Here is a 13,649-nt window from a genome sequence, read left to right as displayed (position 1 = left end):
GGTTTAAGCAGTCTATTGACAATTTATGACATCAACCCATGCTTTGGTTTTGTTTACCTGGCCAATGTTTCAAATACTAAATATTTTGCATTTGTGGCACAAATCCAATACAAGCCAATGGTACCTATATTATCATTTCCATGCTTCATATCCAAAACATCTATAAGTAACATCATTGAGTTACACAATCAATTTTCGGATACTTTAGGATGATTTGAACATGAAGCGTGAAAATGATATACAGTGGGAGAACAAGTATTTGATACACTGCCGATTTTGCAGGTTTTCCTACTTACAAAGCATGTAGAGGTCTGTAATTTTTATCATATGTACACTTCAACTGTGAGATACAGAATCTAAAATCACATTTTATGATTTTTAAGTAATTAATTTGCATTTTATTGCATGACATAAGTATTTGATACATCAGAAAAGCAGAACTTAATATTTGGTACAGAAACCTTTGTTTGCAATTACAGAGATCATACGTTTCCTGTAGGTCTTGACCAGGTTTGCACACACTACAGCAGGGATTTTGGCCCACTTCTCCATACAGACCTTCTCCAGATCCTTCAGGTTTCGGGGCTGTCGCTGGGCAATATGGACTTTCAGCTCCCTCCAAATATTTTCTATTGGGTTCAGGTCTGGAGACTGGCTAGGCCACTCCAGGACCTTGAGATGCTTCTTACGGAGCCACTCCTTAGTTGCCCTGGCTGTGTGTTTCGGGTCGTTGTCATGCTGGAAGACCCAGCCACGACCCATCTTCAATGCTCTTACTGAGGGAAGGAGGTTGTTGGCCAAGATCTCGCGATACATGGCCCCATCCATCCTCCCCTCAAAACGGTGCAGTCGTCCTGTCCCCTTTGCAGAAAAGCATCCCCAAAGAATGATGTTTCCACCTCCATGCTTCACGGTTGGGATGGTGTTCTTGGGGTTGTACTCATCCTTCTTCTTCCCCCAAACACGGCGAGTGGAGTTTATACCAAAAAGCTCTATTTTTGTCTCATCAGACCACATGACTTTCTCCCATTCCTCCTCTGGATCATCCAGATGGTCATTGGCAAACTTCAGACAGGCCTGGACATGTGCTGGCTTGAGCAGGGGGACCTTGCGTGCGCTGCAGGATTTTAATCCATGACGGCGTAGTGTGTTACTAATGGTTTTCTTTGAGACTGTTGTCCCAGCTCTCTTCAGGTCATTGACCAGGTCCTGCCGTGTAGTTCTGGGCTGATCCCTCACCTTCCTCATGATCATTGATGCCCCATGAGGTGAGATCTTGCATGGAGCCCCAGACCGAGGGTGATTGACCGTCATCTTGAACTTCTTCCATTTTCTAATAATTGTGCCAACAGTTGTTGCCTTCTCACCAAGCTGCTTGCCTATTGTCCTGTAGCCCATCCCAGCCTTGTGCAGGTCTACAATTTTATCCCTGATGTCCTTACACAGCTCTCTGGTCTTGACCATTGTGGAGAGGTTGGAGTCTGTTTGATTGAGTGTGTGGACAGGTGTCTTTTATACAGGTAACGAGTTCAAACAGGTGCAGTTAATACAGGTAATGAGTGGAGAACAGGAGGGCTTCTTAAAGAAAAACTAACAGGTCTGTGAGAGTCGGAATTCTTACTGGTTGGTAGGTGATCAAATACTTATGTCATGCAATAAAATGCAAATTAATTACTTAAAAATCATACAATGTGATTTTCTGGATTTTTGTTTTAGATTCCGTCTCTCACAGTTGAAGTGTACCTATGATAAAAATTACAGACCTCTACATGCTTTGTAAGTAGGAAAAGCTGCAAAATCGGCAGTGTATCAAATACTTGTTCTCCCCACTGTAGGTACCATTGAATTGCATTGGATTTCTGCCACAAATGCTAAAAAGGTAGTATTTGAAGTATTGGCCAACAAAACCAAAGCATGGGTTGCTGTCATAACTTGTCAATAGACTGCTTACAGGGTAAGGAAACCAATGGCATTTTGTAATTTGGGTGAACTATCCCTTTAACATTGGGGGGCGGCGGATTCGTAACTTTTTTTTAACCTAATATCAGAAACAGCGCCATCTAGTAGTCAGACCCTGGTAATATCAGGATGTAGGATGGAACATATACCTAGCAACTTTAATGACAAATGTATCTGAACTGGGAAGAAAAAACCCCACCAAATTCACTGGGAATACATTAAATAGGATGATAAAACAGTACTCCCGGCCGCAGCTCCATATTACTCGTCAGACACAGAGAACTGATACTATATACTCATTGTTGGGGTGTGAAGGGACCGTGGGTGGCTTTTGACCATTCCTTTGGATTCCTCATGTCTAACCCATTGTTTGAAAAACATTTGGTCCAAATGTGATTTTAGGTACTATATTTATTGAATATTATATTAATCTTTTAAATTAAAATGGCCAATTTGGATGCAATCAATTAGCTTAATTTATCAGAGATCAAATTATATTTCAACAAAATATGCTAATGTCATCTGTTTATAACAAATAAACTATTTCAGAACAGTCTGCGATGGTGGGTGTCGAAATCCTCTTTTTATGTGCTTTTTAAGGTGGAATGACCCATCTGTAGCCTACCGATGTTACAAGCATGATTCAGAAGATGGGGAGAGAGTTTTGTAACTTTTTCAATGCTAGTTAGGGATACAATAGTTCACATTGGATTTATTAACTACAAAAATTCTGGTGCTGCTCTGCACGCACAAGCTTGTTAGCTAGCTAACGTTTAGTCAACTCTGAAGTTCAAAGACATTCAAAGTTCCTCCATAAATCAAATCAAATCAAATTTTATTTGTCACATACACGTGTTTAGCAGATGTTATAGCGGGTGTAGCGAAGCTGCTCCTCCGTAAGTATAATTCTGTGGGCCTAATTAAGATAATGCATGTCATCAAAAGATGCCCAGCGCTTCAAGCGTCTCTCGCTCTCTCCCTACCTACAAAATTTCAGTCGCATCTCGCGCACTATACTTGTCTTTCCATCACGCATGTAAACAACTCACTGAGCTATAGCTTCCCCGCTCCATAGAAAGCTGCTCTATCTGCACAGCATGAATGGTGAAGTAATTTAATGTTGTGTTAAATGAATGATTTCAGCGGTTTAAAAAGGACCAGAAATGAACGATATAAACCTGTACTTTGTTTTGGTTCGAACCGGTTCAGAACTTTATTTTGCTGGTCGGAACAGTGGAACAGAACGAAACGATTGGAAAATAATTTTGGTTCCAACCCCTGAAACATATACTAGTAGCCTTGTACCTGCAGCTCCCAAGTTCTTATTGTCAAAAGTACACACGGACATACAGAAATGCAATACATAGTTTTTTAAAGAACAAATAAAATAGCCTATTATCTTGCAGGAAAGAACAGAAATGTTTGTATTTGCTTACAACCCGGAGCTGGTATTTGGACTGGTGAGCCTCTGATTGCTGGCCCATTTCTCTAACCTTAGGCTAACTGCAGCCCCCACAAGCACCAGGCATCAACCAACTGAGCCATCAGAACAACAGAAGCGAGGCTACATGTATACATGTCAGATCAAAGTCGAGTATTCAACAAAGCGGGGAATAAATAAACAAAAACTACAGTATAACTCATGATTTTGGTAGAACTCTCCCTAATCCACAGTTCCAATTTATGTCTATAGAAATAATCCTCTTCATCAGCAGATCTCTCTGTCTGCGTCTCAAATGGCACCCTATTTCCTATTCAGTGCACTACTTTTGAATAGGGCCGGTAGGGCTCTGTTCAAAAGTAATGCACTAAATAGGGAATATGGTGCAATTTGGGAATCAACCTCAGACTCCTACCCTGCATTACTGTCGAACACCATTTAATCAATGCCACCCGGCACAGAAATAGGACTGTAAACAAGATGTATTCACCACTATATCTGCAAGCATTGTAGGATCTGACAACTTTGTTTTTCTGCATAAATTATTGATCCCTGACACTTTTTGTTCACTTTGAGCAGAATGCTAAGACTCTATATTTATATCTAATACAGAGAGCACTTTGTGTGTGCGTGCGTGTGTGTATTGCCTGGGATGCCCGCTTCCATCCTAGGCCGGTCTTGGGTTATGTTATTGTTGTTACCTGTGTTGGCAGTCAACGGTGTTGCCGGGGTGATGCTCTTTCTCTCTTCTTTCTCTCTCTCGCTATTCTGTCTCGCTGTCTCTGTCTCTCTCTCTCTCTCCATCTTTGTCTCTTTCTTCTATTTCTGTATCTCTCCATTTCTCGACCTCTCTCTTTCCCTAACTCTGTTCTCCAATTTCCATCTCACTCTTTGTTACAAATTTATATTTTATTCTCCCCCTCAATCAATCTTCAAATGCGTTCTCCCGCTCTATCTCTGTTTCCCTCGGTCTCCCACCTCCTCTCTTTTTCTCACTTACTAAGAGACATATGATGACAACCGCCAGCTGAGAGGTCGACTCCACAACGGCGACACACACATTCATATACACATATAACACACACACACACACACACACACACAATCCCACGTCGCAAGTCACCACAGCCTGCCACTGTGGGTGTGAAACACACCAGACACGAGCGAGGCGCCTCTGTGTGTGAGAAAACACACACACACAGGAGCCGGGGAACAGGCAGAGAAGAAGGCAATTAGTGGTGGCGTTGGGCTTGAGTTTGATCCGTACTGCCAACATTCTCCACCCAGCCTGTTTGCCCTGACACATAATGGGAGAGAAGACAACAACAGAGCAGTCAGCTGCTCACTGAGATGGTTGTGGCTCATGTCACTGTTCTACTGAAATGAACGTCTTTGTACTGGCCCTGTTTGTTATCAATGTTATTTTAATATTGTCCCTTTATTAGAACTTGTTTGTTTGATGTCTGGTCAAGTTAAGTTTCAGTCTCATTGGAAACTGAAATGACAGGTGGATATGATTTGACACACACATTCCCGAAAATCACACCCATCTTGTTATAATATGCTACAGCTATAGAAGCCTATCTATGGCAATGCTGTTATGCTAGCCATAGAGAATTAGAGCTCCTCTCATAAATGACACCATTCTCCCCACATAGTGCACTACTTTTGACCACCAAAGCGACGTAGGGCTCTAATCTTGCTTTATTTTGCAGCAGTGATATGTGTTGTCATATTGTTTTAATAAAGTCTAAATAGTTAATGTGAATTCCTGTTGTTTCTCCTAGCTCTCTATGTCTCAGCTGGCAGCTACTTCACGCTACCCGACCATGAGCCACTCCACTGCCGTGTCACCATGGCAACAGCCGTTTTCCTCTCAGCTCTATCCGTCCCCATTGGCATCGGCCCACCAGCTGTCACATGTCGTAAGATTCCACCCCCGTACCCTCTCCCACGCGCACACAGACACAAACACGCATGGGGATACACACAGTGCTACTCACACGCAGACACATGAAGACAAACGGATACATACACACATAGACACACTGATACATAAACACATGAATATGGGCACTTTATAGGTCTCTGACACAGTCACATATAAGTGTGCGCACACACACTCATGTATCATTTCCATGAGTACACAGACAGACACAGTGATTTCAATTCGAATGCTCACTCACCTTTCTAACACAAAGCTATGTACAGACACATACCTGCAGACACAGCGGCACACACGCACACACACGCACACACACGACCTTGAGAGTACACTTTTTGCTGAACTCCGGCATGCTCTTTGTCTTTGGGACTACACAAGGTTTTTCATCTTTCAAATCAAAAGAAACACACTCTTTGACTCCGCACTCACATCAATGTACAATGTCTGATCCAATTTTCTCAAGGTATCCAGTTCTTTACAAGCTGTGATTTTATATTTAACACTACAGTGGGGAAAAAAAGTATTTAGTCAGCCACCAATTGTGCAAGTTCTCCCACTTAAAAAGATGAGAGAGGCCTGTAATTTCCATCATAGTTACACGTCAACTATGACAGACAAAATGAGAAAAAAAATCCAGAAAATCACATTGTAGGATTTTTTATGAATTTATTTGCAAATTATGGTGGAAAATAAGTATTTGGTCAATAACAAAAGTTTCTCAATACTTTGTTATATACCCTTTGTTGGCAATGACACAGGTCAAACGTTTTCTGTAAGTCTTCACAAGGTTTTCACACACTGTTGCTGGTATTTTGGCCCATTCCTCCATGCAGATCTCCTCTAGAGCAGTGATGTTTTGGGGCTGTCGCTGGGCAACACGGACTTTCAACTCCCTCCAAAGATTTTCTATGGGGTTGAGATCTGGAGACTGGCTAGGCCACTCCAGGACCTTGAAATGCTTCTTACGAAGCCACTCCTTCGTTGCCCGGGCGGTGTGTTTGGGATCATTGTCATGCTGAAAGACCCAGCCACGTTTCATCTTCAATGCCCTTGCTGATGAAATCTCACGATACATGGCCCCATTCATTCTTTCCTTTACACGGATCAGTCGTCCTGGTCCCTTTGCAGAAAAACAGCCCCAAAGCATGATGTTTCCACCCCCATGCTTCACAGTAGGTATGGTGTTCTTTGGATGCAACTCAGCATTCTTTGTCCTCCAAACACAACGAGTTGAGTTTTTACCAAACAGTTCTATTTTGGTTTCATCTGACCATATGACATTCTCCCAATCCTCTTCTGGATCATCCAAATGCACTCTAGCAAACTTCAGACGGGCCTGGACATGTACTGGCTTAAGCAGGGGGACACGTCTGCCACTGCAGGATTTGAGTCCCTGGCGGCGTAGTGTGTTACTGATGGTAGGCTTTGTTACTTTGGTCCCAGCTCTCTGCAGGTCATTCACTAGGTCCCCCCGTGTGGTTCTGGGATTTTTGCTCACCGTTCTTGTGATCATTTTGACCCCACGGGGTGAGATCTTGCGTGGAGCCCCAGATTGAGGGAGATTATCAGTGGTCTTGTATGTCTTCCATTTCCTAATAATTGCTCCCACAGTTGATTTCTTCAAACCAAGCTGCTTACCTATTGCAGATTCAGTCTTCCCAGCCTGGTGCAGGTCTACAATTTTGTTTCTGGTGTCCTTTGACAGCTCTTTCGTCTTGGCCATAGTGGAGTTTGGAGTGTGACTGTTTGAGGTTGTGGACAGGTGTCTTTTATACTGATAACAAGTTCAAACAGGTGCCATTAATACAGGTAACGAGTGGAGGGCAGAGGAGCCTCTTAAAGAAGAAGTTACAGGTCTGTGAGAGCCAGAAATCTTGCTTGTTTGTAGGTGACCAAATACTTATTTTCCACCATAATTTGCAAATAAATTCATTAAAAATCCTACAATGTGATTTTCTGGAGAAAAAAAATCTCAATTTGTCTGTCATAGTTGACGTGTACCTATGGTGAAAATTACAGGCCTCTCTCATCTTTTTAAGTGGGAGAACTTGCACAATTGGTGGCTGACTAAATACTTTTTTCCCCACTGTACCTGGACACACTACAAATGCATTCCATTCCAAGTTTGACAGTGTACCCAATGCAACATTTTATGCAAAGTCCATGACCTAGATAATTTGATGTCTTTTCATGTTGAGTATACTGACTATAGAATACGACCCAGTTCTCACTGGTTTTGTTAACATGTTTTTGAGACTTTTAAAGTAACTGCCCAGTCAAAATCTTACTTTTAAAAGGTCATATTCTGTTAACTCATATCCAAATAATGTTGTTGAGTAGTCCTATACTCGTAATTGTAGCCAAAACCCACCTCAAACTTGTACCTCAAACAGTTAAAAAAATGCTTGCTATTTCCTCATAGAACAGGATGTCATCTCCTTGAGGAGGATGAGCTAGCGAATCAGCATTCTAGAGGAGGATGAGCTGGCCAATCAGCGGCCTACTTACATAAATATGTTTAATGACTGGTATACGCCCACACCATTCTGTTGTAGGCGTACGCCCACACCATTCCAACACAGAAAAGCTGCTTTTTAACATATTTAAATAAAAAATGTTGGATGGAAAACTATTTCACTCATATTGTCAGTAATTATAGGTCATATTCTTAGAAATCTGGAAACACTGGGCAGTTACTTTAAAGAAGATCATTGTAAAGCTGAGGATGCAGGAACTGGGGTACTAATCGTGTTGAGTAACTTTGTGTTGAGTAACTTCTCGCAAAATAGGAACGGTAATCATTTTTCCTTTGAAAACATTGTTGTTTTTTGATTTCCTCACACACACTCACAAGGATGCATACATTTGGCGTCCATCCAATGTGTTTTTTTCTTCAAATAAATGGTTCGAAAATAGTATAGTATGAGTTTAATCTCGGGGTCCCTGAGTTTACCTGTTAGATACAGTGGGGAGAACAAGTATTTGATACACTGCCGATTTTGCAGGTTTTCCTACTTACAAAGCATGTAGAGGTCTGTAATTTTTATCATAGGTACACTTCAACTGTGAGAGACGGAATCTAAAACAAAAATCCAGGAAATCACATTGTATGATTTTTAAGTAATTAATTTGCATTTTATTGCATGACATAAGTATTTGATACATCAGAAAAGCAGAACTTAATATTTGGTACAGAAAGCTTTGTTTGCAATTACAGAGATCATACGTTTCCTGTAGGTCTTGACCAGGTTTGCACACACTGCAGCAGGGATTTTGGCCCACTCCTCCATACAGACCTTCTCCAGATCCTTCAGGTTTCGGGGCTGTCTCTGGGCAATGCGGACTTTCAGCTCCATCCAAAGATTTTCTATTGGGTTCAGGTCTGGAGACTGGCTAGGCCACTCCAGGACCTTGAGATGCTTCTTACGGAGCCACTCCTTAGTTGCCCTGGCTGTGTGTTTCGGGTCGTTGTCATGCTGGAAGACCCAGCCACGACCCATCTTCAATGCTCTTACTGAGGGAAGGAGGTTGTTGGCCAATATCTCACGATACATGGCCCCATCCATCCTCCCCTCAATACGGTGCAGTCGTCCTGTCCCCTTTGCAGAAAAGCATCCCCAAAGAATGATGTTTCCACCTCCATGCTTCACGGCTGGGATGGTGTTCTTGGGGTTGTACTCATCCTTCTTCTTCCTCCAAACACGGCGAGTGGAGTTTAGACCAAAAAGCTCTATTTTTGTCTCATCAGACCACATGACCTTCTCCCATTCCTCCTCTGGATCATCCAGATGGTCATTGGCAAACTTCAGACGGGCCTGGACATGCGCTGGCTTGAGCAGGGGGACCTTGCGTGCGCTGCAGGATTTTAATCCATGACGGCGTAGTGTGTTACTAATGGTTGTCTTTGAGACCGTGGTCCCAGCTCTCTTCAGGTCATTGACCAGGTCCTGCCGTGTAGTTCTGGGCTGATCCCTCACCTTCCTCATGATCATTGATGCCCCACGAGGTGAGATCTTGCATGGAGCCCCAGACCGAGGGTGATTGACCGTCATCTTGAACTTCTTCCATTTTCTAATAATTGCGCCAACAGTTGTTGCCTTCTCACCAAGCTGCTTGCCTATTTTCCTGAAGCCCATCCCAGCCTTGTGCAGGTCTACAATTTTATCCCTGATGTCCTTACACAGCTCTCTGGTCTTGGCCATTGTGGAGAGGTTGGAGTCTGTTTGATTGAGTGTGTGGACAGGTGTCTTTTATACAGGTAACGAGTTCAAACAGGTGCAGTTAATACAGGTAATGAGTGGACAACAGGAGGGCTTCTTAAAGAAAAACTAACAGGTCTGTGAGAGCCGGAATTCTTACTGGTTGGTAGGTGATCAAATACTTATGTCATGCAATAAAATGCAAATTAATTACTTAAAAATCATACAATATGATTTTCTGGATTTTTATTTTAGATTCCATCTCTCACAGTTGAAGTGTACCTATGATAAAAATTACAGACCTCTACATGCTTTGTAAGTAGGAAAACCTGCAAAATCGGCAGTGTATCAAATACTTGTTCTCCCCACTGTATATGTTTCATTCTCATCACAATCCGTTTAAACCGACTCAAATCTGCTCCGATATGTCTCTATAATTTAGGTGCCAACAAGAACATCCTTCTTCTCACAGACTTAAAGATATGCATAGCTGCTAGTGTTACCGCGTAAACACCCACTTGTATCGCCAAATCAGTGTCGTTATAATTAATGTATCCAGGACAGCAGAGGCACACAGAACTAGTACACATCATATTTACATTACAGATTGCATAACACACACTAGTGTGACCAAACAGGGTTTGAACCTGGGTCTCCTGCATACCACAAGACAATGTTAGCCTGCTGAGCTAAAGCTTAGGCATTTGCTCAGGGAGCTAACACAAGTATGCAGATGTGCTTCCACTAGGGAAATAGTATACAAATGTTAGCTAATGTAAGCTAACACATTTCAATTGTTTTGTGTTAGCAGCGAACATTCACTAACGTTAGCTAACAGTCTAAGAAGGTAGTGTGCGATGAACCTAAGTGTCTGTTTTGGGTCTAAACTGCTGCTACAAATACAAGTGGCCATGTAGACTTTCTATTAAATATAGTAAGAATAGCAAAGTTATTTGCAGTTTGAATATTGTTGCTAAAAAGCCACAGTAAAACAGCAGAAATTAGCTATTTGCGGCTTCTCCGTAACATTATGGGATGTCTATTCAAATCGTTCAACTGAAATTGTTACTAAGAAACATGTTCTCTGCAAACGAAAGCCTTGTTGAACCCACCTCAGGTCTCAGGCATTAGGCCTTTTTCAAGACAAACATTCCAACCAACCCAGAACCACCTGTAGATCGCAGGTTGACGTTTATTGGGATGAGTCTTGTCCTAGATGGGCCAGCTGTAAAGTCAAAATTGGCTATATTGAAAAAATTAATGAAAACCTAAATTAGCCTTTTGGTCTTAATTTAAGGTTAGGGTTAGGCATTATGTTCAGCAGCATGGTTAAGGTTAGAGTTAGGTTTAGGTTTACAATCAGATTTTAGGGCTTTGTGGCTTTGCTAGCTAGTGATCAGTCTGCAGAGCTGCCTCCAGAACAAGATTCATGACGAAGAACGCTAACCTGCATGTACAGTGCATTCGGAAAGTATTCAGACCCCTTGACTTTTTGACATTTTGTTACCTTACAGCCTTATTCTAAAATGTATTAAATCATTTTTTTACCTCATTAATCTACACACAATACCCCATGATGTCAAAGCAAAAACAGGTTTTTAGAATTTTTGGTAAAAAAAATAAAAATAAATAAAATATGACATTTACATAAGTATTCAGACCCTTTACTCAGTACTTTGTTGAAGCACCTGTGGGAGCGATTACAGCCTCAAGTCTTCTTGGGTATGACGCTACAAGCATGGCACACCTGTATTTTGGGAGTTTGTCCCATTCTTCTCTGCAGATCCTCTTAAGCTCTGTTAGGTTGGATGGGGAGCGTCGTTGCACAGCTATTTTCAGGTGTCTCCAAAGATGTTCGATCGGGTTCAAGTCCGGGCTCTGGCTGGGCCACTCAAGGACATTCAGAGACTTGGCCCGAAGCCACTCCTGCGTTGTCTTGGCTGTGTGCTTAGGGTCGTTATCCTGTTGGACGGTGAACCTTTACCCCAGTCTGAGGTCCTGCGCGCTCTGGAGCAGGTTTTCATCAAGGATCTCTCTTTACTTTGCTCCATTCATCTTTCCCTCGATCCTGACTAGTCAAATAAAATAAAATAAAATTGTATTTGCAACATGCGCCGAATACAACAGGTGTAGACCTTAAAGTGAAATGCTTACAAGCCCTTAACCAACAATGCCGTTTTTAAGAAAATAAAAAAAATGTGTAGAGGAATAAATAGAGAAATAAAAAATAGCATAATTAAAATAACAGTAGGGAGGCTATATACAGAGGATATCGGTACAGAGTCAATGTGCGGGGGCACCGGTTAGTCGAGGTAATTGAGGTAATATGTACATGTGGGTATAGTTAAAGTGACTATGTATAAATAATAAACAGTAGCAGCAGCGTAAAAGAGGGGGTTGGGGTGGGGTGTGGGGGGCAATGCAAATAGTCAGGGTAGCCATGATTAGCTGTTCAGGAGTCTTATGGCTTTGGGGTAAAAGCTGTTAAGTGCCCTCTTCACGACTGTCTTGGTGTGTTTGGACCATGATAGTTTGTTGGTGATGTGGACACCAAGGAACTTGAAGCTCTCAACCTGTTCCGCTACAGCCCCGTCAATGAGAATGGTGGCGTCTCCCAGTCCCTGCCACTGAAAAACATCCCCACAGCATGATTCTGCCACCACCATGCTTCAACTGTAGGGATGGTGCCAGGTTTCCTCCAGATGTGACGCTTGGCATTCAGGCCAAAGAGTTCAATCTTGGTTTCATCAGAGAGTCCTTTAAGTGCCTTTTGGGAAACTCCAAGCAGGCTGTCATGTGCCTTTTACTGAGGAGTGGCTTCCGTCTGGCCACTCTACTATAAAGGCCTGATTGGTGGAGTGCTGCAGAGATGGTTGTCCTTCTGGAAGGTTCTCCCATCTCCACAGAGGAACTCTGGAGCTCTGTCAGAGTGACCATCGGGTTCTTGGTCACCTCCCTGACCAAGGCCCTTCTCCCCCGATTGCTCAGTTTGGCCGGGCGGCCAGCTCTAGGAAGAGTGTTGGTGGTTCCAAACATCTTCCATTTCAGAATGATGGAGGCCACTGTGTTCTTGGGGACCTTCAATGCTGCAGACATTTTTTGGTACCCTTCCCCAGATCTGTGCCTCGACACAATCCTGTCTCGGAGCTCTACTGACAATTCCTTCAACCTCATGGATTGGTTTTTGCTCTGACATGCACTGTCAACTGTGGGACCTTATATAGACAGGTGTGTGCCTTTCCAAATCATGTCCAATCAATTGAATTTACCACAGGTGGACCAAGTTTAGATGATCATCAAGGGTGATCAATGGAAACAGGATGCACCTGAGCTCAATATCGAGTCTCATAGCAAAGGCTCTGAATACTTATGTAAATAAGGTATTTCTGTTTTTTTATTTTAATACATATGCAAAAAAATTTAAACAACTATTTTTGTTTTGTCATTATGGGGTATTGTGTGTAGATTGATGAGTAAAATGTTGTATTTCATCCATTTTAGAATAAGGCTGTAATGTAACAAAATGTGGAAAAAGTGAAGGGGTCTGAATACTTTCTGAATGCACTGTATATCAGACAGACTGAGGCCATAATAATCTGACATCAATGTAGGCATTCAAGTAAAGTGTCAGCCATTATCATTTACTTGAATCACCCTCGACTACAGTGCTTAGTGCTTTTCTATAGGACTAACTAACTACTCTCGGTCATTGTATAGGTTTCAATCATGGTGGTGTGTTGTGGGCGTCACAATGTGACTTTGGTGGAGGTCATTAAGGAGGAGGGTGATGGAAGGTCTCGTAATGCGCTGGCAGGTGTTTTCTTCCACCAATCACCACTAGGCCTCGGCCCACTGAACCATGCCATATACCATAGAACAGGAAAGTGAGGAGATGACTGGACTGGAAAATGGCGGCATTACCTCAACACAGCTAATTAACAGCAGGGTTGCGTTCATTAGCCACCAAACTGAAGAAAATTGACAAAAAAACGGGAGGGACTAGCTGAACTTGTCAGGCTCTCTTTCTCTCTCTCTCATTTTCTCTCTCTCTCTTTCTCTCTCTCTCTCTCTCTCTCTCTCTCTCTCTCTCTCTCTCTCTTTGTGG

At 42.4% G+C, this 13,649-nt stretch overlaps 1 protein-coding gene across 1 annotated transcript in view; it reads left to right on the top strand.

Annotated features, from left to right (window-relative positions):
* Window positions 1-13,649, top strand: part of nphp4 (nephronophthisis 4) — a 173,375-nt gene that overhangs the window by 90,826 nt on the left and 68,900 nt on the right. The window contains exon 12 of the mRNA XM_084186484.1: window positions 5,188-5,325. Coding sequence (XP_084042610.1) covers window positions 5,188-5,325 — 138 coding nt within the window. The remainder of the gene's footprint in view (window positions 1-5,187; window positions 5,326-13,649) is intronic.

This window comes from Coregonus lavaretus (assembly GCF_964263955.1).
Source record: "Coregonus lavaretus genome assembly, chromosome: 22".
Taxonomy (NCBI): domain Eukaryota; kingdom Metazoa; phylum Chordata; class Actinopteri; order Salmoniformes; family Salmonidae; genus Coregonus; species Coregonus lavaretus.
The sequence above is the reverse complement of the archived record's forward strand: the minus strand, read 5'-3'. Positions and strand labels throughout refer to the sequence as shown.